Source organism: Octodon degus, unplaced genomic scaffold (assembly GCF_000260255.1).
Source record: "Octodon degus isolate 3935 unplaced genomic scaffold, OctDeg1.0 scaffold00025, whole genome shotgun sequence".
In the NCBI taxonomy this organism is placed as follows: domain Eukaryota; kingdom Metazoa; phylum Chordata; class Mammalia; order Rodentia; family Octodontidae; genus Octodon; species Octodon degus.
The window spans coordinates 18,346,345-18,370,667 of NW_004524601.1; the positions used below are offsets into that span (position 1 = coordinate 18,346,345).

Sequence of the window (24,323 nt, forward strand, 5' to 3'; positions counted from 1 at the left end):
AGAGTGGGTTTCTTAATGCTGCTAATAAGTCATTGGCACTGTACTTCCCTTTTGTGGAAGAAGCACAAGCTTATGTCTATTAATTCCTTGCCTGCAGAAAATGATCAAGTTTTCTAAGTGTTAAATTTTCATTTTCTTTAAATTGCTCATGTTAAGGAGTAATAAGAAGGAGATTTGCTGTTTTTAAAACCCCGCTGTGGTGTTTATTTTCTTGATACTCGTTTCTCTTCACTTCCCTCTAACATTTCCTTTGTACAAATCTCTGCAGAAGATTGCTGGATACCGAAGATGAGCTCAGTGACATCCAGACTGACTCCGTCCCATCGGAAGTCCGGGACTGGTTGGCTTCTACCTTTACACGCAAAATGGGGATGACGAAAAAGAAACCAGAGGAAAAACCTAAATTTCGAAGCATCGTACATGCTGTCCAAGCTGGAATTTTTGTTGAAAGGTAGGCAGATGTGTTGGTATCTCAAGACAACAAAATTCAAAGGAGAGAAAATGCATTCATTATATCAATGTTCTGAAATGCCTCTATTTTACTAATGGAGGAAAACTATAACCTGAAGTGTAAGTAGAATGAATATATTGAGAACTTTATGATAAACTTAACTACAACAAAAAATACCTTATCCTGGGCTCATTATTTTTACTTATATTAAGCTGACCTGAAGACTGAAGCAAAGGCATTTTTTGAATAACAATTCTAAATGAATGGCTGTGAATAACTGTTTAAAAACAGTTCTAGTACATTCGTATTGTATACAATTAATTTTACCTGGACAAAATGTAACAGTAATAAAATAAGTTCTACAACGGGTAACAATCTACATGTCTAAGTCAAGCAAGCCTTTTTTGTGTCCTAACAGGGTTTTTCTTCATGAAAAGAACTCTCTGATTTTCCTTTTTGAAAATAATTTTTTATTTATCATTTCTGCCACTGGAATAAGAGATAGCCAATGGCCCCCAGAGCATGAACTCAAACCAGAAGAGTTTCCAAAGTGAAACGTGTTAATGCGAGCCAATTTCGTATTCTGTTAACTTTTCACAGCACAGTTTATTTTTCTTTCAAAAAACAAGAGGTTTCCGGACCAAAGCCACAAACAATATCCAAAATAAACATGCCTGACAATGTTGAAAAATAGTTATCAAAAATCCCATAAATTAAAAGAACATATTAAAATTATTTAAAATTTAAAAAATTTTTAAAGATTAAGGAAAATGTGAAACAAAACTGGGGGTAGATTTACTTCAAATTTAAAGGAGACCATGGCATTTTACTTCTATATTTGTTGCCATCACTTCCAATAAACTTTACAAACTCTGACTCTTAAAGGAACAATGGGATGGACACGTGTTCTAAAAATGTAACCAGGAATACATTATGTGAAGAATACGCTGCAATTTGGAGACATGTTATAATCACAGCAATGAAGCTTCTAAAATCTTGTGCTGTGACTATATCATTGAAAATATCATTTTCTGAGTGATTATTCAAATAATTTTTCAAAAGAAAAACAACAACGATTTTTCAAATTTCCTAACCATATCTAATTGGCTTAGATGAAAGGACTCTGGAAACAGTGTGGTTAGTTTGTGAAATGACGTCACCCTCTTGGTGCATGAACTTCTCCGGGTTCTGCCGCTGGGACCGGAAGTCTGAGGCAAGGAAGCAGGACAGAGGAGAAAGGACAGCTCTGACCATATTCCTATTTTGTAAAACAGCATTGGCAAATGTTAGAGTTATTTCCGATAGCACCAAATTAAAATTATCTAGAGAGAATTTTAAAAAGTCAGTGAGAGAATCACAAATAAAAGAGCATGTTTGATTTGCTGAAGGAATATATATTTTGTCTCTTTCATTTAAGAAAATATTACAGAAGTAGGCAAACCACAGAGGAATGCAAACTGTGTGTGTGCAAACCAAGTGAATTTGCATTTCCACTCAAGATAAGGTTAAAAAGAACTGGATAAAATGTATCACCAAGCCAAATTTCCATTTTTTATATACTATCCCAACATGTTATTTAATATGCTAAAATAATACAAAAATATACTTCAGGTAACTAAATTGGCAAGTGACGCTACAATTAATATGCTTATTTTATCACTGTTTTGAATCTCCATTGCTGACATGCTTGTCTTGAGTTTGCATAAGTAATTATCTCCAATTCTGAAAGTTATAAGACTTCCGGAAGCTTTGTAGCATCCTCTCCTGACACTTCCCTCTCAAGATTCAGCACTTAAGCGAGTCCTGTCAGTGGCCATGAATGTGTCCTGGAACTACGGCTTACTTCAGGAACCTAAACCTGGGCCATCATGATCCGCCAGCAGAGGCAGAACAGTACCTGTCCCATGGGGTCGCCTTCTGCTCGCTTCTGTCCACACACCGTTCACAACCGTCTCGTAAACTTATACATTAGGTCCTGTCGCCCTTCAAGTTAAACCATGGGTGGCTTCCCATTTCACTTGGTCACCAGGCCTGGCCTGACCAGGCCGCTCCTGCTGCCCAGCAACCCTTGCCTGGACATCAGCACCAGCCTACCAGGAACGTTTCTAAACTCTTTCCTGTCTCGGTGCCATGAATCCTTTGACTCTTTCTGTCAGAAGTGGTCCTTCCCCACTTCACTGGCAGATGTCTCTCCTAAATTCCCAGGCAGGTGTCCACATTGACAGCAGTCAGTGTCACCATCCTGCACGCTGTGACTGAAGAAGCTTCTTAATCACACTGAACCCCTTCAACCAGTAACCTCTGAAATGTCACCCCCTGGGATCAAGCTGTGCCTTTATTTTCTCTCTCTTTCTTCACATTAAAATAAACTGCCTGTAACCAGTAAGTGTATTTTTCTTGCTCGCTACTGAACTATCTGTTGCCTAGCACAGTGCCTGGCATAAGAGCTTTTTGAGCTTTAAAATTATATTTTGCAATCCGAATGAACACTGCTAAAAATGATCCACTATATTTTCAGTTAGGCTTCACTACTTATTTGTAGATTCCTAAGAAATTCATTACTATTTTTCAGAATCATTTGTCATATATCACCTATTTATGAAAGAAAATGGCCAGCTAGATTAAAGGTTTCTCCTTTCCAATTCCATGAAAATCATCTTCACATCCACATAATTTTCTGTTTTTAATTTTCACCCTAGAATTCTATTCCTGATTATAGGATTAGAAAAGTATAGTAGATGGGGCTGGGGCTGTAGCTCAGTGGCATAGTGCCTGCCTGGCAAGTGTAAGGTCCTGAGTTCAATTCCAGGTATAAAAAAAAAAGAAAAAAGAAAAAAATAGTTTGGTAATGGGGAAGTTACTCTCAATAGGACAATCCTTTTTGTCTTTATGTTCCATGTAAGATAAAGTACACAGATACATCTTTTATCAACCTACTCCCCCATAAAGAAACTCACTAACCCTTTCCACTGTCCCCAGAGAACCCTGAAAAAAGTAATGTGAGACTTGAACCCAAGGAAACTGGCTACAGAAAACGAGAAAGCCACAGTGAAAGCCATCATAGCTTTCTTTTATTATCTTTATGCCGGACATAGATATCTTTGCTCCTCACAAAAAGCTGCTAATTCTCATTTTACTAATGAATGACATTGAATAGTGTCCCAAAGTCGGAGAGCATATGTCTGATTCAAAGCGCATGTTCTCTTCACTGCTGTGTGGTCCCTTCGGTGCCATGAAATTAATCTGATTTAATAATGCTTAGGGCTGGCCAGATAATTCACAGGGGTGGCCAGATAGCTCAGTGGACTAAAGAACCTGCTTAGGCAGGCACAGGGACCACGGTTCGATCCCCGCTGTGCAGTGCCGGTCCCGCCCCTGGGGCACACTGAGGCGCGCACCTGTAGTCCCAGCACTTGGAAGACTGAAAACAGGAGGAGCACTATGAGTCCAATCTATGCAATGAGACCCTGTATGCCCTGCACAAAATACATTAAAAAATAAAATAAAATAACAGTTAATGTCATAAAACAAAATTATTTTGTTGCTTCTTTTTTTCCTTGTCCCTCATTTTCATTCATTACCCCCATTTTTTTTTTACAAACATTTACTTTAGAGAGAGTATAGCAATAATTGACATTAGAAGCATCACACATTTAGAAGTACAAAATGACAGGTATTCCAAGCATGGCTTTAGTATTACACATTGCTGTCCTCACTGTAGTTGCTTATTTCATGGATATCAGCATATAGAGTTAGTCAGGGTGAGAATTCTACCCATTAACTGCTATTTTCTTTATTTTATTTTATTTTTTGTCATAATTTTATTGATAAACAAATAGCAATGAGACAGTTGCAAATCAAATCGGTAGGACAGTTTAATAATTAACACACTGCATACATTCTTCTTAGTGGTTAATTGCTGTACAAGATGCGGACTTGAGATCCTTTAACTGCTATTTTCAAAAACCTGATGGAAATTCTAAGGACCGTTGCCATAACCATCTTGTTTATATAAATGTATGTTTTTTCTTTTCTTTTCTTTCTTTCTTTCTTTCTTTCTTTCTTTCTTTCTTTCTTTCTTTCTTTCTTTCTTTCTTTCTTTCTTTCTTTCTTTTTTTGTACCAGGGATTATACTCAGGATCTTGTGCTTGCCAGGCAAGCACTTATTCTACTGAGCTATCTCCCAGCCCAAATGTATGGTTTTGCCCCTACCATATTTCCTAACTTTTTTCCTTTTTCTCTCTACATTGCTTAATCTTTAAGTTCTCTCTTTCCAGTTCACTGTGTTCTACCTTTCAATTTTTATTTCTTCTTTTGAGTTCTTACACTAGGGAGACAGTACTACAACTTTTGTTGGTTGTTATCTGGAGTTTTTCCCTCTTTTACTCTTTCAATGCCCCTGCATCACCATTTTTTAGCAATAATGTCTATAAAAAAAAACAAGAAAAAAAAAGATGTCTCTCCTAAATTCCCAGGCAGGTGTCCACATTGACAGCAGTCAGTGTCACCATCCTGCACGCTGTGGCTTCTACTTTCCTTCCCTGCAGGAGCGGAATAATTAGACGTCTCTCAATGGAGTAATGAATGCTTTTTTATTTATAAGCTATTCTAGCATCTTCTAATGAAGATACAGAATATGTTTTTGATCTGCTGGGTCACTTAATTCCAATAATGATTGCAGTAATTTAAGATAAACATAAAACTGAAGGAGGAAAGTTAAAATAACAAAGTCTGGAGTTAAACGGGAAGACAGGTAAGTTTAGGCTCGAGATACAGTTATGCACAACGTTGTAATCCTGAGCTTCCAAGATTTTTGTAAATTCAGTATTTACAAAGGAAACATGATGAGTTACATGGCCTTTATGGTCTTTTGAAAACTTAGGTATAAATTAAGCACATGTCTCGTGGAGTTTAATACAGGATCCAATGATTCAATAAGATTGATGTACTCCGCCATGATATTATAAAAGATGCAAAATATTTTCCACATAACTTTTTTATACTGACCATTGTTATGATTACACTTAATTAAATTATGTTATCATCCAGGTATTTGGGGGAAAGCAATCATAGCTCCACCATCTAGGAATACAATTTTTTTTTTTTTTGTACTCTAGCTTGATATAAAATTAAGGCACCTGATTGAGATTCAATCGAATTATTTCTTCACAGTACCATGTGAAGTTTAGGAGTCTATCACGGTCCCAAACAGAAGCAGCTTACTATTACTGCACGTTAGGGGAGCTTTCTATTTTGCAATCATCTGAACTCATGAGGACTGATTATGCTTGGCTTGTGTTCCTTTGCTTCCTTGTCAGAAAATAGAAAAATCAAATCATTTGCAAATCACAGATTCAAAATACTTTTGTTATTGATTGATGTGGAAATAAAGAGAATTTTGTTTACTTTCTGAATAGTCTTTCTTAACTAATACTACATGACAGGTTGAATAAATTTAATTTTTGTCAATATAATCTCTTCCAGTATTTTTTTTTTTTTTTTTTTTTTGTGAAGGGTCTACAGGGTGTTCAGGGTCTCACTACTAGATTGGACTCCACCTGTTTACAACCCCCCAAGACCTGGGAGTACGGGCGCGTGCCCCCACACCCAGTCTCAATTGCCATCTCCGTGCACCCTGAGGGCAGGGCTAGCACGGCAGGCCCAGGGATCGAACCCCAGGGCCCTGTGCCTGCTTGCAGGTGCTTTAATCCGCTGAGCTATTTGGCCGGCCCTCTTCCAGTATTCTTAACAACAATAATGAAGTTGTAGAAATAGTGATGATGCTACAAATACCCTCCTATAATTTTCACTTTGCAAAAAAGCAGACACGAAAATCTACACAGAGAATATCTTCATGACATTCAACTTCCAGTTTAAAAATTTTGTCCTCTAAGTGGGCATAGAAGCATGTCGTGCTGTGATGAACATGGTGATGTTTGAGAATCCCTCTTTTAATTAGTTGAAATTCAGCAGAAGATATCCTGACCTGGAAACTAAAATCAAATTAGCTTTCTAGGGTGGTCGCGAGTGCACAGAGTGCTAGTCACTTCTGTCACTGAAGCAGGAAAGTTAAAGTAGCAAAGTCTGAGATGAAATGGGAAGACAGGAAAGTTTAGGCACGAGAACTGCTGCCTGCGGTTATCACTGTTGCCAAGAAAGGAGTGATAAAAAGTAAACAAGTCAAAAATAATCTTTACTCTTATATTTAAAAAATAGCTGAAAACTTTGAGCAAATGAATCTTATGTCTCCACTTAATTTTATTTTATTTTTCCAGGATGTACAGGAAAAGCTATCACATGGTTGGCTTGGCATATCCAGCAGCTGTCATAGTAACGTTAAAGGTGAAATAACTTCAATTATTTTCATTTATAAAAGTTGTGTTTAAAAATCTTCTGAAAGTGGTTGGGGGGAGAATAAGAGTAGCTTTGCGCTGCAGCCTACATGTTGGAATGTAAAAATTGTTTTAACCGTTTACAATATACAAGGTGAGATTGAAACTTACAGTTACTGTTTAGGTTTTGTGTGTGTGTGTGTGTGTGTGTGTGTGTGTGTGTGTGTGTGTCTGGCTCAGCCTGCCCTGGGGAGAGGGGTGAGAGCTGGTGCCAGGGATTGAACTGTGGTCCCTGTGCTTTGCCTAAGCTTGCCTAAGCAGGTGCTTTAGACTGCTGAGCTATCTCACCAGCCTCTACTGTTAAATTTTTAAAAAAATTTTATAATAAAAGCCACACTGACAGCCCTCCACATACTCTTCCACATACGCTTCCTCACTTCGAACACATTTCAGTCTGTTGGGGAAAGTAACTCCCCAGATGTGGGGCAGAGGGGCAGACATTGCAGTCTCCCACCATCAGGGAATGAAGACTGAACCAAGGGGGAAAGTTAGGAGAGTTTTATTGAAAATGAAGAGAAGAATAGCTCCTGGGTTTCCAGGAGTGGGTGACCAAGAAGGCTCTTTGTCAGAGTAATTTATACAGCAAGATCCCAACTTGCGAGTCACCCTATCGGGTCACAAGAATAGTCACTTACTAATATTGATCCAAGGGAAGTGAGTCACACAGCAGGGGTCCATGGAAAGAACAAACACATTGTTGAGAAGGAATGGTCCAGACATTCTGGTCTGATGCCCTTCTAGGACCACCGGACAAGATGGTGTTGACTACAGTACAACCTCAGGTTGCTGTTTGTCTCTGGGGAGGCTTTGGGCCTGGCTGTGGCAGCTGCACCTGAGCCTTCTTCCCAGACTTGCCTCCTGGGTCCTTTGACTGCGTATTGGTTTCTAATTGAGTCATCTGTAGTAATTCTTGATGCTTTCTGAAACGTTCTGGTCGTCCTCTCCCATGAGGGGCTTTGGTGGCAATGTTAGGGTTGCTTTGACATCCTGAATCAATTCCAAGTGTTTCCCTTTTACAGTCACTTTGACTTTGGGGAACAGCAGGAAGGAGCCTGAGGGCAGCTCCAGTGGGGAAGGTGGGTGAGGACACACTTGCATGTGTTCTCTCCAGCCTTTCTTCCCACGGCAGCATGCTGGACGGCAGCATTCCCTGTAGTTTTCACGATGACACACCCATGAAGAAGGACATTTAGAACAGCTTTAGAAAGTGGGAAGGGGCCAGGGAGATAGCTCAGTAGAATAAGTGCTTGCCTGGCAAGCACAAGGGCCTAAATTCAATCCCTTGTTTTGCCAAAAAAATAAAAAAATAAAATAAGGGGGAGAGGGGGCAAGAATGATTGTATGTCTGAGGCAAGCATTGTGTTTTGTGTTTTGAGGGGGATTTATAACAATGTGTCTTTTTCTTTTTTTCATATTTTGGGGAAGGGTCTACAGGGTGTTCAGGGTCTCTTGGACTTGTAGTGATCTGCCTGTTTACTGCCTCCCAAGAGCTGGAATTACAGGCACAAACCACCACGCCCAGGCTCAATTGATGTCTCAGTGCACCCCGAGGGCGGGGCCGGCCTGGCAGGCCCGGGGATCGAGCCCCCCCCCGGCCCCTGTGCCTGCTTTCAGGCATTTTAATCAATAGCAATGTGTCTTTTACTGTAACCGTTTTTCTTAATTTAAACATTCATGATAGATGTTGGTTCAGACTCTGTAGAATTATGCAAGGACTGACACAACTAACCAACTCCATCAATGAGTACACACGCATGTTTGTGTGTGTGTGCCTGTGTGATTTTCTTCTTCATGATTTAAGTGAATCTTGAGTTCTGTTTTCAGGTGGCACCAGTACCTGTCTGAATAGACATAGAGTATTTTGTTATGTATATGCTATTATGAGCAAAGGCTTAAATGCATTGCAAAAAAACCCCACGTTTTGGCCTGTTTAGGCAAGCACGTGGAGCGGGATGTGCTGAGCCTGCGGGAATCTGGACGTGTTGGTATATGCCTGTAATCCCAGCACTGGAAAGGCTGAAAACAAGAGCATCACTAGGAGTCCATCTGTGTAGTGACACCCTGTAGACCCTATACTAAATACATAAAAAAGAAAATCATCTAAATTCTTAAATATGAGAAATGCAAAATATGAGGTAAAATTATGGCCAAATTTTTCTCTTATCTGTGACTTCTCTTGTTGCTGCTCAAACCTGAGGCACAATTGCAGGACCATGTGTGTGAGGAAAAACTGGAAATCGATGCTGTGAAATTGGGACATTATGGACACGCTCGTCTTCATTTTCTGCGTACAGACACCTGCACATTTGTGCAGCTCTTATTGCTACAGAAGTAATTTGTAGCTTCAGACTCTAAATTTCTTATTTCTTTTGGTCTCTTAATTTAGTTGGGGGCATTCAACTTTGTCTCCTGAGAAAACACTGTGATAGTTTTCCTGCATTGTCCAAGAACTAAAAGGATGCAGGCAACAAATAGAAAATCTTAGGCTGCTTTATTTCAGATTGTTATTTTCCTATTGTAAATTTGCATTGCTTGCTTGTGTGTTTTAGTTTCCTCTTAAACATCCTCTTTACATTTGGTTTTTCTCTGTGGAATGTTAAATTTAAATTTAAATTTAAATCAACTTAAAAAGTATTCATCTTCTGGGATGTTTCTTTGTGCAGAGTTAAAATTATGGTAAAAACAGATACATAACAAAATGTCACATTAGAAAATATTATTTCTCTGTTCTTGAGAGATTTTGCCTTTCCTATTATTTCTCCAACTGTGTGCAAGAGAATTACTCAATTTTATACTATTTATTTTTAAAACTTTGGTTTAGAAACCAAAGGCTCAGGCCTGTAACCCCAGCACTCTTTAGAGGCTGAGGCAGGAGGATTACAAACTCAAGCCCAAACTTGGAAAATTAGCCAGACTCTGTCTCCAAATAAAAAATAAAAACAACTTGGGGTGGAGCCCTCACTTCAATCCCCAGTATGGCTAATAATAATAATAATAGTAATAATAATATAAATAGAATAAAACAAAAGTCTAAAATCATTTTCATTGAAAATGTAATTTTCTAAAGTGTTATTTCATTGAGACACAAGAACTAAAAGTTTGAGGGAGAAAACATCATTAGGAAAGACTTTTAGTTAAATAACTTTCTCCAATAAAACGCCTTGTTTTGTGCTCAGTCTAACGGCACAGAGGCCACACACCAAAGTAGTTCACATGGGCAAATCATTGCTGCTTATGAAACTCCCCTGGAGACCGGCACTAGCCCCTTCTTCACTCAGTGGGAAGCCCCTAGCTGGATACAGAGGCGGCTTGGTAGAGGTCACGCTCTCTTTTCTGTTGGATTTGGAATCTGATAAAAGATTTGTTGGCCTCCTTTGAACTTTCCTCGTGGTAAAAGTCCTTCAAACAAAACCTGCAGCAAAGATTTTTAATTTACAAAGATATCAAGCCAGTGTTTAGGGATCAAATTAGAGGCAAATGGAAGGAATTTCACACTGGCCTACAAGTAAACCAAAACATATTTCATTGGTGCTTTGTTCCAAGTGATTGAAAGGACCGTTTGAAGATGTTGTTATTATTTGTTTTCTTTTTTTTTTTTTTTAAAGAAACAGTTGGAGGGCTGGCCAAATAGCTCAGCGGATTAAAGTCCCTGCAAGCAGGCACAGGCGTAGCCAGGGGTTCCATCCCCAGGCCTGCTGTGCTGGCCCCGCCCCCAGGGTGTGCTGAGACAGCAACTGAGACTGGGTATGGTGGCGCATGCTTGTAATCTCAGCTCTTGGGAGGCTGTAATCAGGCAGATCACTATGAGTCTAGTCTAGTAGTGAGACCCTGTAGACACTTCCCTAAAAAATACAAAAAATAAAAATAAAAAAGACAGAAAGAAAGAAAAGAAAAAGAAATGGTTGGAATACTTTTTTTGTGAGAATTCCAGGTGAGTTTCAGCATGTGACAGCACATACTGCCGGCTTTCCTAAGAATATTAAAAAGGTAATTGAAGCTTGTCCTGGTGGCACAGGCCTCAGATCCCAGAGCTCTGGGAGGCTGAGGCAGGAAGACTGTAAATCTGAGTTCAGTCAGAGCAGCTTAGCAGTTCATCAATACTGTAATACCTTGTCTGCAAAAATTAAAAGAAGGGTCTGGCGATGTACCATGCTCAATGGGAAGGAGCTAGATTTAACCCCCAGGATGGGGAGTGAGGTGGGGTGCAGTACACGAGACTCACAGTACCCATTTAAGGGCAAAACTAATGTCTAACTTTAAGGCTGTCTGCTTATCTTATTGAATATTAAAGCTGCAGCTTGTATGTAAATGCTGGGACTTCTCTACTGACAGTACCTGTCCACCTTAACATCTGAATACCATGCTTTTTGAGGTTATTATAAAAGCAAAATTATGAATTGTTCGGATATCCCTGCACCCCGGCCTCTCTGCTGCTGTAAAGGGTCCTGTCCCAGAGTACCTGTTCCCTGCGGGTCTGCTTGACCCCCTCCAGAACTGCATGAAATAGAAAAATTACTGTCCTCTCTCTTCGAGAAAGGACCCGTTTCCTTTCTCCTCCCAAGATGACCTACCTCGCCAGCACTAATAAGGCCGTATATATTCTCTCTCTGCCCTGTATTTGTATCCCTGAAAAGGACAGAGGATATCAAAGCTTTAAGCCGAAGTACTAAGTCACACCGAAATCCCAAGCCATCCTGCAAGGGGTGGTGTGGCTCATCTTGCTTTGGTTCCTTAGGTGAGATCATCCACATCACCCACGAGTCTACCTTAACGTGGGCCCATTCGGGGAAAATGGTTTATGGCAGGACATTGCAGAGAGAGTAAAGTCAGTGGCAGAGCTACCACGTGCCCGGGCTTATTGCTCCAGTGTATGAACATTGATAGAAAGTGAAGATTTTGGAGCTTATTAAACCTGATCGCCTCACTTTTGTGACCTGGTCATATCAGGCTCTAGTAAAATGTAGTATAATATTCTTCAGTGAAAAATGATCTGCCAAATGTACAATACCTAACTTTTCAAATAATTTTCCATAAAAGGCTTCAACACTATGCCATATTTCCATCTAATGTGTTTACTTCTTTTTGCCCTACAGGATGTGGATAAATGGTCTTTTGATGTATTTGCCCTAAATGAAGCAAGTGGAGAACATAGCCTGAAGTTTATGATTTATGAACTGTTTACCAGATATGATCTTATGAACCGCTTCAAGGTCAGAAATGTGGAATGAAGATAAAATGCTCTTGGAAATGGTTATTTGAATAAAAATGAAAATGCAGAACACTGAGTATTCATCAATACATTTTAGCATGTTTCTAGTTAGCAGGTCACAGAACCAGGGCCAAGTGACACGTTGATGTAGACACCTGGAGGTGGTAGGCCAGGATATAATGAGGTACCAGCATTGCCTGAGTTATTCATAGAATACTTATGTAGCGGTTGGAAGCAATGAGAAAGTATTCTTCTTAAAAATAGAACCTATATTGGCAGGTTTTTTTTAAACTGAAATTATAGAGCTTCTAATGAATTTCATTTGGAACCCTCTAAGCAATGGACTTGACCTAGACATTTGCGAAGCCGGCAGCCTGTAGCTTTCACCATTCACTGCAGAATCTCAGGGTGTGATTGGACATAGAAGACTGGGAGAGTGTCCATCTTAAGCCCTTTGTATTACAGACAGGAAAACCAGACTCTACCAATTGTGGCTGGAAATTAGTACCCTTTTAAGAATGAGCTCTCTTACCTGACTTTAGAGGACATGAAACGTTGAAACATTTAGTTCATCTGTCTGAGTTAAATGACTGGGAATTGCAACGCTTCTCAGGATCAAAAGCTAACACATTGGTGACATGGCTTTGCAGAGCAATCTGGATTCAACTTAAACTACTGCTTCCTTCTGACTGTCTAATGTGTCTCTCTCCAAATGCCATGCCCATGTTGATGTGGTGGCACTCTTTTGGCCAAAATATAATCATAGTTATTATCTTCCAGATTCCTGTTTCTTGCCTAATTGCCTTTGCAGAAGCTTTAGAAGTTGGTTACAGCAAGTACAAAAATCCATATCATAATTTGATTCACGCAGCTGATGTCACCCAAACTGTGCATTACATAATGCTCCACACAGGAATCATGGTAAGGACACCTTTGTGACTAAAGTTTGTTTGAAAATATCAAATCTTATGTCTCTATGTTCCTATCATCCTTTTAATGCTAATAGAAATGGTATAAATAATGATCATTTGAATTTTGAAGGTTATTTATCATATGCATTTTCTCAAAAAATATTTTAACTTAATGGGAAAAACTATGGAGGAATCTTATTTACCTTCTCATCACTGGAACAAATCAGATACCCAACATACGTCGCTGAAAGGACAAGGACCCTTGTCTCAGCTCAAGGGTTCCGACTTTGGTGGGCAGGATCAACTACTGAAATGGAGTAGCGGAAGGGCCTGCCTTGGAGCAGAGCTGCTCATAGCCTGTGGTCAGGAAGCAGAGCTGGGAGGGAGGAGCCAGACAGAAAGATGTCCCTGCCCAGGTGACTAAGAGACCCCTATGTCCAGCCACCTGCACACCCTGACAGTGCAATTAGCTACAGTACTTCCTGCTGGATGAATCCACTGATAAGTGTAGCACCCCCTAGTGCATTCACCTTCCAATCACACCAGGCTTTGGGGGGGGGACTGAAAATCTGAAATTGAGACCATTATAAGAGGTGAATGAAAATATGTTATTTTCCAAAACTTAAATTATAAAATGTTTTATGGGTAAATTCTCTCTCATATGGGAATCAGTTGGAGGGAAATAGCATCTTCAAAATGTAAGTTAGTGTGTCCTCCTCTCGCCTGTTATATTCCCCTAACTTAATCTCCAGAGCTTTCTCTCTTGCTTACACTGTGAATCATAGTTGAGTCCTAATGGGATTTGGAGAAATTATTCATGTGAATTTTTCCAAATGCTTTTCTTCTTTGCATCTGAATCAGTTCCTCTGTCTTAGAGCTCAGGATGATTCTCAGAAGATGAAAAGGGAAAGGCAGCCCTTTCTTCTGAAAGTAGCAAGCTGAGGTACATTGGAAGGGGTAGGGGCAGTGTGGGACCCTCAAGTCTTAGCGTCTTCTCATTCCTCGTGTGCCATTCTGGGCTGAGGCGAGGCAAATTCCTGCAGGTGGAAGCCCAAGCAAGCCCTGTGAATTGCATTGCTGAGTTTTTAGCATTCAGAATCCAGCCCCTTTATTTGGGCAACAGCTCATCAGCATTTCCATCCAAGTAACCTGAACCCTTTGGGGCCCCAAAGCCTCAGTATGTCAGTATTTTGCAGCAGAGACTGTATTCCTGAACTGGTTCCAAGAAAATCCCCTGGGGGCTTAGTGTAGAGCCCTAAAGAGCTGGGAACCATGTAACAGGTGCATAGCCCTCGGAGGTTAGCACATATCATAAGATTATTATCTGCATGAAATTTCCACCAAGAAACTGACTCTGTGTAGTACACACAACACCCATTTCCTAGGATCCATCTGTTGGAGTCTCATGTAGTAATGAAAGAAATAAATTTTACAGATTCTTCAATGCTTCGGACTAAGAGCTCACTTTTGCCCCAAGTTCTCATTCATCTATTGTTCATGAAAAACAACAACAACAAAAAACACAGGTGTGATGGTGCATGCCTGTCATTCCAACACTTAGGGAGGCTGAGGCAGTAGGATTGCGAACCTGTGTCAAAGTAAAAATAAAATAAGATAAAAAACACAATAGGTAGGATTGTACTTCAGTGGTAGAACACTCCTGAGCTCAAACCCTGGTACCAGAAAAAAAATCTAACTTGTTACTGTCTCATGGTTTGTGATTAGAAGAGGCCCAACAAGCAGACTCTGCTTTGGGGCCTCACTTAGGCCTGGGGTCTCCCCAGCTCGCAGCGATGGTCGGAGCTGGTCCTGTATCCAGAATGTGTGCTCCTGCACAGCTGGCAGTTGGCACGGCTAGTGGCTGAGAGCCAAGGTGGGAGCTTAAGGATTTTTTTGGATTTACCACAACTCCATAGAAATATGAAGCCTCTGACAAAATTGAGATAATCTTTTCAAAAAGCCATTAGCGGCAGTACACTCTAGCTCCATTACCTGTTTCTAACATTCCTGCGTGTGCACATGCAGACTCAAAAGTTCCTCACGGTTTCTGGGGATTGAATAAGGCTTCATTGTCACTGCTGGTTGTTCTTAAACCCATTTCTTCCATTTCCTTTGACTTCTGTGGTGTACTAATGTGCAAACAAAGGGCCTGCCCATAGCTGCAAATGCCGCCACACCTGGGCAGCTGCTCTAGCACCTTCCTGTTTAGATCCGCCTGCTTTTGTCTTCTGGTCTTTGCGCTAAATTGGAAATGGTGAGGTGATTTATTTTATTTATTTTATTTTTATTTTTTTTTGGTGGAACTGGGGATTGAACTCAGGCCCTTGCGCTTGCCAGGGAAGCACTTACTCTACTGAGCTATCTCCCCAGCCCAAAGGCAGAAGGATTTTTTTTTTTCCTTTGAATGCCTTCAGGGCAGGTTTGGCTGGCATGAGTTGTGGGGATCGAACCACAGCAACCTGAGCCTGACTGTTTAGTTGAAGCAGCCACTTAAAGAACTGAGCTAAGGGGCAGGCCCTCGGTGAGGTGATTTTGCTTGAAGTTTTTGGCATTTCCATTCTCTTGAATTCTTTGTCTTTGAAAAAGTTATACTTAAGTTATATTTATATTAAATATTAACATTATATATTAATCATAGTAACTATATGACATATTAATATGCAACATGTTTATATTTATATTATATATTAAGTTGATATATTTAAGTGTCACTCCAGAATGGAAATTGAACTTGATTAAGTTTCCTTAGAACAGAATGAAATGGCAAGCCAATGCCTACTTCAGTGTGTAAAAGATCTACTTAGTCTTAAAGTGAAATGAGAAACTGACATTTTACATGGGACTGTAATCAGAAATCTATCTATCTATCTATCTATCTATCTATCTATCTATCTATCTATCTATTTATCTACCTATCTACCTATCTACCTATCTACCTATCTACCTATCTATATGGTTTTACTTGGAACAAGTGTCAAGGCAGTCTAATAAAGGCCTGCTATTTTAGCTTCAGAACCTCTGGTCTGAAGAGATGAGATTTATCATACTTGTAAGTAACTAGAGAAATTCAAATCCCCATTGTGATTTTTACACTCAGATTAATAATATAGACTTGTTATGGGACATCAGTAACCATTCCATCTTCACTGAAAGACTAGAGAATCTGGTCCAGCCTGGACCAATTCCAAGAGCATTGAAGTTGTTAATATAGATCATGTAACCATTTCAGGGGAAACTTATTAAATAAAACTTCTCCTGCTTCAGTTGGATTGGCATAGAAGCAGGTTTCTGATTTTATTCATTCTTTTGCAAAAATCTTTGGAGGGCTGCCAGACTACCTCCAACTGCTCTTTCCACACCCATTATTATGTGGTTAAGACAATAGGCTGGCAGTAGACCTTTAGTCTTGTCTAGACCAAATAAATGCTTTTAAACTAAGGAGCATTATGACAATTTTTATAATGGATGGTAAAAGAGAAGGCAAACGAATTCACAGATGTGTTGACTATTTTGTCAATCCTAAGCTGTTCTTGCAGCTAGATAGTTTGGTAAAATTTATTTTAATAAGCTTTTTTAAATAAATAAAAAGGTAGTTGAAGTTGAATATTAATCTCCATACATACATACAGATGCGTTGGCTCTTTGAACCAAAAAAAAAAAAAAAAACCAAACAAATATTCCTTTAGCTAGAACTCTTCAGTCCTTCCTCACTCTCTGGATTTGGTATGCACAGTAGGTTACTTCACATAGTGCTGAGGTTGACGCCCTGCTATTTTAGGATGGCCTTATCAACATGACCTTCATGGAGCACTCCAGCAGCAGCCCAGCACTGTCAGGTGACTAATGCATCTTGTCACCTGCAAGATGTTCTGAGAACTATTGCCAGAAAAAGACAGTGAAGCAGCCATTGTCCTTGTTTGTTCATCTTGTAAGGGACACCCTGAAGCCTGGAGGCAGACAGTGCAGAGGCAGAGATGCTGGTACAGATACTGGAACAATTACTGGCCTCCTTTCTCCTTTTGTCACTTGATTAACTTGTAGCCCTGCGCCATGGTGACAGTGATGCACAGAAAGTCAATGCATTCGCTAAAGAACCAGAGCTTGGTGGAGGGCTGCCAGACTACCTCCAACTGCCTCTTTAAATAGCAAGTCATATCCTAGCCTCGGCCAGGGAGCGCTTGCATTTGAGGGTTCCTGGCTGCTTATTGTAAAATTCTGAGTAAGACACACACAGAGAGAGAAGACTATTTCCTAAATTTTTAGTACACTAACTATGCCCAAGAGCAGCCTCCTATACTGGCAGTGATTCAGTTTTTCTCTGATTAATCTACAAAAATATGTGACCCTGGGTCTCTATTCCACAAACTGTAAGGAAATCCTTTTCTCGTCCATGGTCTTTCATACCACACTGTTTAGAAGGGTAGAAAAGGCCTAGTTTTAGGAAATATAGTTTTGAAACTATTTTGAATCACTCACTAGCAATCTCTGCCTTGGGGCCCTGTCACTAAAGTAAGTTAAATACTGCCCTATGAGAAAGAAGGTAATGCGAGGTCATTCAGTTTTACATATGAAACCCCCAGCCTTGAACCTGAAGCGAATAGCTATGCATACACACTGTGTTGCTGATGAATGTGATATACCAGCTTTCTATACCAGTGAATTACAATGAATTATCTCAGCCTATTAACAATAGAGAAAAAAGTATGCAACCCTGTAACACTCGTAGAGACATTAAGATCTGCAAATTGTCTTAGACTGCTATTTGCTTCCTTGCATTCATATTTCCAGCTCAAGTAATTAGAAATTTTACTTTTAAAGCTTTATAGAATGTGTTCTGTATGATGCGTCCCTTGAGTAATGAATTCTATTGTGACCCACAGAAGGAACAGAAATTTTGGAAGGAAGTTTAGATTGAATTCCTGCTCTGTCATTCAGTGGCTCTCTGACCTTCAGTATGTTGATATTCTTCTTTAGGATCCAGTTTTGTTATCTGCATCATGAAAGCTGTTTCCCTTTGAGTTAGGAAGCTTTTCATTCTGGGGCTGAAATACCTGACAATGAAAACGTAGGGGAGAAAAGGCCTATTGTGCTCACAGTTTCAGAGTTCCAGTCCAGGCTTAGCTGGCTTCAAGGCACAAGTAGCGTGGCAGGATGGCATGGTAGAAGACAGTGGCTTGATTGTGACACCAGGAACAGACAGGGCGAAAGGGTCAGAGTGGAGGGTCCGTGGACAGGACTGACCTCAAGGCCATCCCCACCTCCATCCTCCACCCAGTCCTGGCCTCCAAACTGTGCGTTCAGCTATGGACTCAGCCAAGGATGGGGCCATTGGCAAGGTTAGCATGCCACCTTCCAAAAGCCCTACTTCTTAGAATATGATCCTTTAGGCGCAATTTCTGATTCTCAAACCCTAACACCTAAGTTGAATGGTAAATAGGATAATTATAATATCAAATGAGGTGATCTAACTCACATGTGCAGTAAGTCTTTGTCTTTGACCCTTCCGCTTCCTCTCTGCCATTATCACGAGTGCTGTTAGCAGCAGTCGACAGCTCCTTCCCACGTACGTGGAGGACTGCCCACGGCACAAGAGACCACCTGAGCGCTTCTCTAGGCAAAATGAAGCACAAAGTCTGGATTGCTTATGACTCATTATTTGAATCCTTTACTTCTGCCCACTGGGAATCAGAAAACCCTTTTTGTACCAACCTCTGTTCTGGAAGGGAAGAACGGGGTTTGGACTTATTCGCTAGCATGTCCTCAGGAATTATTTATAAAATTCATGAATTTAAGCATCCATTTTCTCAGGTAGAAGTCTCATTTGACCTGAGTGTGAGTCAGTCAGCAGCTGAGGAGAGAAGGACCAGCCCCAAATTCTGCTTCTTCTTCTTCTTCTTCTTCTTCTTCTTCTTCTTCTTCTTCTTCTTCTTTTTTGGTGGAACTGGGGATTGAACTTGGGCCCTTTGCGCTTGCCAGGCAAGTGCTTATTCTACTGAGCCATCTCTCCGGCCCCACCAAATTCTACTTTTAATAACATAAAAATTCTATTTTAATTTGTTTTCAGTGTTTTTTTTTTCAGTTTATTTCTAATAGGTGTGAAAGTTTGGGGCTGCTTGCTTCCCAAGCTATTTTACACTATAAACTTAATCACTAAGGTAATAGTATGGCAATAAATAAGTGAGGTGCACAAATAAAGCTCTACTTAAGGGAGGTAGAAGTTAATCAGGAAAAAAAGCAGAAGCACATTTATAATCACTTCAACAGCTAGGAAGGAAATTATTTTAAGTAATTATAAACTAATCTGTAATTAAATTTCATTTCTGATTTTCACCTGTAAATTTTTATTTTTGCAGCTTCATAGCGCTACCACAGTTGATGCTAAATGCTACTTTCTTTTGAAACACAGTTCAATCTATAAATCCATAAATATAACCAATAAGAAATATTTTAAGAAAATAAGTCATTTTTCTTTAAAAGAAACAAGTTTCTTTAATAAGACAGTCAGTTCTGGGGTATAGAGACTGGTTTAACTCAGTAGCTATTATTTCATAGTGTTTATTCTATACTTTCTTAGTGGGGACACTGGACATTCAGTCCCGTGAAGCCTACAACACAGGCCACTTATAATGTCACTTTGTTCCTTTTAATGACTTGCAATTAAAAGCATCTATAAATATGGAAGAACTAATTCTATCCAGCCTCTTGCATTCTGAGAATCACTGCTGTTGTATCACCCAGCTGTGAGGCGCTTACACTTGATTTACAAACAGTTAAGATGTATTAGCTTTAACAATGTGAAGTTCAGTAAAAACCTGCATATTCCATGTGTGTTACTCTATGGCGAGGCTTACAGTAGATGTAGGCACAGCCCGTACATGATCTCTGAATCTCTTTTAGAACCCTGCAGAGGAATGAACGCTAATCTCACATTAATGAGTGATAGTTGAAAGGATAAATATCTTAATTTCTTGAGGATCAACAAACTTGAAACCAGGAAAGTCTGATTCCACAGTTTCTCTCTTCTGCTTGCTGGGCTGGGGAGATAGCTCAGTAGAATAAGTGATTGCCTGGCAAGTGCAGGGTCCTAAATTCAATCCCCGGTACCACAAAACAAACAAATGAACAACAAAAAACATTCCTTTCTGTTCTGCTTCCTATTACCTCCTTTTGATGTAAAAGTAGTAAAATTCAGTTCAACAAACAAATACTAAGTTCCTGTGGTGTGCTAAGTACCACAATAGGTCTGGTGGTAAGTAAGACAGATACCTCCTTCCAACTCCCAGCTGTTCATCTGCAAGCCAAATTCTTAACTTCTAATCAAGGGAGACCCTCAGCTCTTCCCTTAATTTCCATAACCTTGTGTCGCTGGATTCCAATACAGTATCACCCCTCAGTGTCATTCTGTATTCTCCTTTTCTAGTTAAAATTCTTCTGCCCTCCACCCTGCATTTAACTACTAATCTTTGCTTATCCTTCTTTCAAAATCCACTCCCACCAGATAGCTTTTCTACCTGCTTTTAGGTTGTGTCTCCATCCTCCGACCTTTTATCAGGCATACATACAGTTGATGTTTTCCAGTTGTCCTGTACTAAGCCTTTAGTTGTTTCAAATGTATGGAATGAGGTCACTAAGAGCCAGCACCACCTCATTTTGGACCCTCCATGCCTACTGTTAAGTACCATCTTCTTGTAGCACTGGCCAATAGCTTTATTTTTTGAAAAAGTGTCTTGATATATAGTTCAGGCTTCCCTTGAAACCACTATGTATCCCAGGCTAGTGTGAAACTCACAAGGATGCTTCTTCCTCCCCAAATTCTGAAATTACTGGCACACACCACCACACCTGGCAGGACTTCCTGTGGTAAGGGACAAACCTGTGTATTGTGTTTGTTTCAATGGAAAACCCTTGGGCCGGGGAGATGGCTCAGTGGAATAAGCGCTTCCCTGGAAAACCCTTGCCTCAACGGGGTAGAGAGAAAGTTTAATGTGGCTGGTGAAACTTGGGGAGTAAACTAGATTTGGCTACATTTTATTTATTTCTGTTTAAATTATTACATGTGGCTATCACGTTGGGTGGTGCACTGAAAGGGTTGCGCAGACGATAAATAAACTAAGCTATCAAATTATTGCTGAATGAATTTATAATAGTGGAGAAATTTTGTAAAGTCATCCAGCCAGTAGCAGCAGGGTCGGTACATATATGAAGTTCATGGGCCTAGATTTTGTGCTGAGGTGATTGCTCCTTTGCTTTATTGTTATTGAGTTTAATTGCATATTCCTATATGTGCTATAAGTAAAAAGGTTGATAAAATCTCAGAAACTCTTCTCAATCTTTAAATATATAAAAGAAATTTTTTTCATAAGCAAAGCACATATTTTCAAGTTTTAGGTGGAAAATTTTCTTGTAGTAGGGCCTCTTACATCTAAACTATATATTTTAAAGTTGGACAAGCTATGTTAAAAAATTAATGAACTATAATTGACTTCATAAGAATCCAAAGTGATAAGGCTATGAATTCAAAAACTGAATCAGAGTTAATCTTTTCAACCATAGAAAATTACACCTTTTTCAATTAGTGAGAATAATTACATTTTGGATTTCAAATGTTGAACTCTCAAGTCATGAAAATAATCGCCGACCTCATGCAACATCCATTAGGCACAGTAAGTGGAGGGGAACAGGAAGGAGACTTAATAAGAGCATAATTGTGTACAGATGCACACTCTGAGTCACTGAGAACTTTTCTGTACAAAGATGGGCTCTGCTTTATAGACGTGATGGACTCTTCCTTTAATTCCCCAGCACTGGCTCACCGAACTGGAAATTTTAGCAATGGTCTTTGCAGCTGCCATTCACGATTATGAGCATACAGGGACTACGAACAACTTTCACATTCAGACAAGGTAAGTTGTATCCATGTGAATATTTATGTTAAGTTTTAAGATTTATTCTCCTGCATATTACCCTAAGGGATTTAAAAAAAAAGATTTCAGTGAGATCATTTTAATAGATTTTTAGCAAACTTCTTGAAGCCATAACCACTTAAATCAATCAACTATTTTTCATGAAACATATATATTATGGCACATGTAGCAACTTTTTAAGAATATAAAATAGGTAAGAAAAATTCTGTTTGCCTACAACTTATATATGCACTATTGCACAAGTCAGTCATGTATCCACTAAATCAACTCTTATAATGTATGACTTAAGGTTTTGGCTCCATGCAATAGCATAGGTGAATGTAATAAGTTATACTTTTGAAGAAAAGTACTGAAATAAAAAACTGCAATTCCCAGATCAGTAGGAAATACTGACCTTAGTTGAAAAACGAGATCCCTTTGTGATAGTTCTACTGTTGCCGGGGTCCCAGTGAGGAAAGCACCCATGAGAAAGAGTGAAGGTAGAGGAACAAAAAGGCTTTTCATTGTGGGTTTGAGACCAACATCCTGGCTTCCGGTCAGGACTCTCAAATTGCTGGCCCCTGTTTGGACTTTACCTCCAGGTTCTATACTTTGCTGGTTTCCACAGTACCACATTACCGCATTGCCTCATTTTCAGGAATTTTACAAGAATGTCACACAATTGCAGCGAGGCTTATGTTGCCCAGATGCTGCTCGCTATCTGCCTGTCGTAGGCCATCGGAGTTTAACGTGTACCCTACTCTCCAAGTTGTTTTAACTATTTGCTCCTATTTTATGACCTTGTTTTTCTCCAAATGGGTTTATGGTTAGCTACATGCGAGGGGGTGAAGGAGTGAATTTATCTATAGTTTAAGCAAACTTACATCACCCTCCCTTAAAATAGAGTTAAAAAGAATGGAGTCTTTTTTGCCCCACCAAGAATGGTAGTTATTTGAATTTAAAAAGTAATGTGGCATATATGTCAGCCTTCTAAGGATGCCAGCACAAACTACTGCAGACTGGGTAGTTTAGACAACATGTGTTCATTTACTAACAGTCCTGGAGGCTAGGACTCTCTGACCCAGCTGTCAGACATGGTTTCTCCTGAGGCCTGTCTCCATGCTGCAGCTGGACACCTCCTTGCTGTGTCCTCACCGCTGGCCTCCCTGTGCATTCACTCTGAGGTCTTTCCTTTCTACAAGGCTACATCAGTCATCTTGGGTTTAGTTCCTACCCTTATACTACACCAATTAACTTTAAATACACCTTTGAAGATTGTATTAATCACATTTCCATCCCTTGGACAAAATATCAGTTTACTTGCAGTGTAAAGAGAAGAGATTTATTTTGGCCTGTGAATTCAGTCTGTGGTTGGCTGGATCCACAGGGGAAATGGAGCAGTAAAAGGGCCTGGCCCATGGGGGAAAGCCGCTCAGACTTGGAAAGCAGACAACAAAGTGGAGGGAGACAACAACACATACTTCCAGATTAAGCTGAGTGGCCCGCCTGCAGCCAGGCCCTCTTCCTAACTGCACTTTCATCAGTGGGTAAATCCTGATGATCCAATCACCTTCCAAAAGATCCCATCTCTAAGAGGATATTTTACTTCTAAACCACAACAACATTCTTCTTCTAGCCCTTAAATAACTCACATCTGTCTTATTATGAGGAATCTATTTAGTACATCTCTAAGAGTTGCCTAAGTCGTAACAGCTTCAGCATTGTTGAAAGGCTCAAGTCTTAAGTCTCCTCTGAGACTCAAGGCAAACTCTAAGCCCTGAGCCCCTGTGAAAATAAAAAAAGAAAGCTAAGTATTTCCAGCATGCAAAGACTCAGAGTAAATATTCTCATTCTAACAAGCAGAAGGGAGGACAGAGACTGGAACCAAGCAGCTTGTAGTGAGATCTAAGCACCAAAGGGCTTGGGCAGCTTCCTCGTTGGCCCTGTGGGATGCAGCTTCACCCTCTCTTTTGGGCTGGCTCTGCCCACTGCCTTCAGCTTTTCTCACCATATGTTTCACATCCTTGGCATCTGTGATATCCTGGGGACTCCACTGTTCTTCAACTTTACTACCACAGCTTCATACATACACTGCCCCTTGGGGGACATTGCCTGGCTTACCAGCCTTTTCTTTAAAATCTGGGTTGAAGCCTCCAACTCTGGTATTCTGTATGCCTGAAAAACTAGCACCATATGGATGACATCAAGGTCAGCCACCAGCTCAGCAATCATCTGGCCTTCTTGGACTATGGCTGCAGTCCCCTCTGAAGGGATGGATGGTGGCATTTTGTGAAGCACATCCCTAGAAAGTTCTGAGTGAGGGCTCTTCTAGGCTCTTTCCTCTATACAAAGTTTTCAAAGTTTACTTTCTATACACTTGTACCTTTGTTCCTGCAAGTAGGCAAAGGGGCTGGGAGCTCAATCCCTGGACCTGCCATGCTGGCCCCAACCCTGGGG

General features: G+C 40.1%; 1 protein-coding gene across 3 annotated transcripts in view; it reads left to right on the plus strand.

Moving 5' to 3' along the window:
- Positions 1-24,323, plus strand: part of Pde1a (phosphodiesterase 1A) — a 387,035-nt gene that overhangs the window by 301,905 nt on the left and 60,807 nt on the right. For all 3 annotated transcript variants that reach the window (XM_023712341.1, XM_023712342.1, XM_023712343.1), the window contains exons 3-7: positions 269-451; positions 6,727-6,793; positions 11,937-12,053; positions 12,833-12,973; positions 21,766-21,866. In XM_023712341.1, coding sequence (XP_023568109.1) covers positions 269-451; positions 6,727-6,793; positions 11,937-12,053; positions 12,833-12,973; positions 21,766-21,866 — 609 coding nt within the window. The remainder of the gene's footprint in view (positions 1-268; positions 452-6,726; positions 6,794-11,936; positions 12,054-12,832; positions 12,974-21,765; positions 21,867-24,323) is intronic.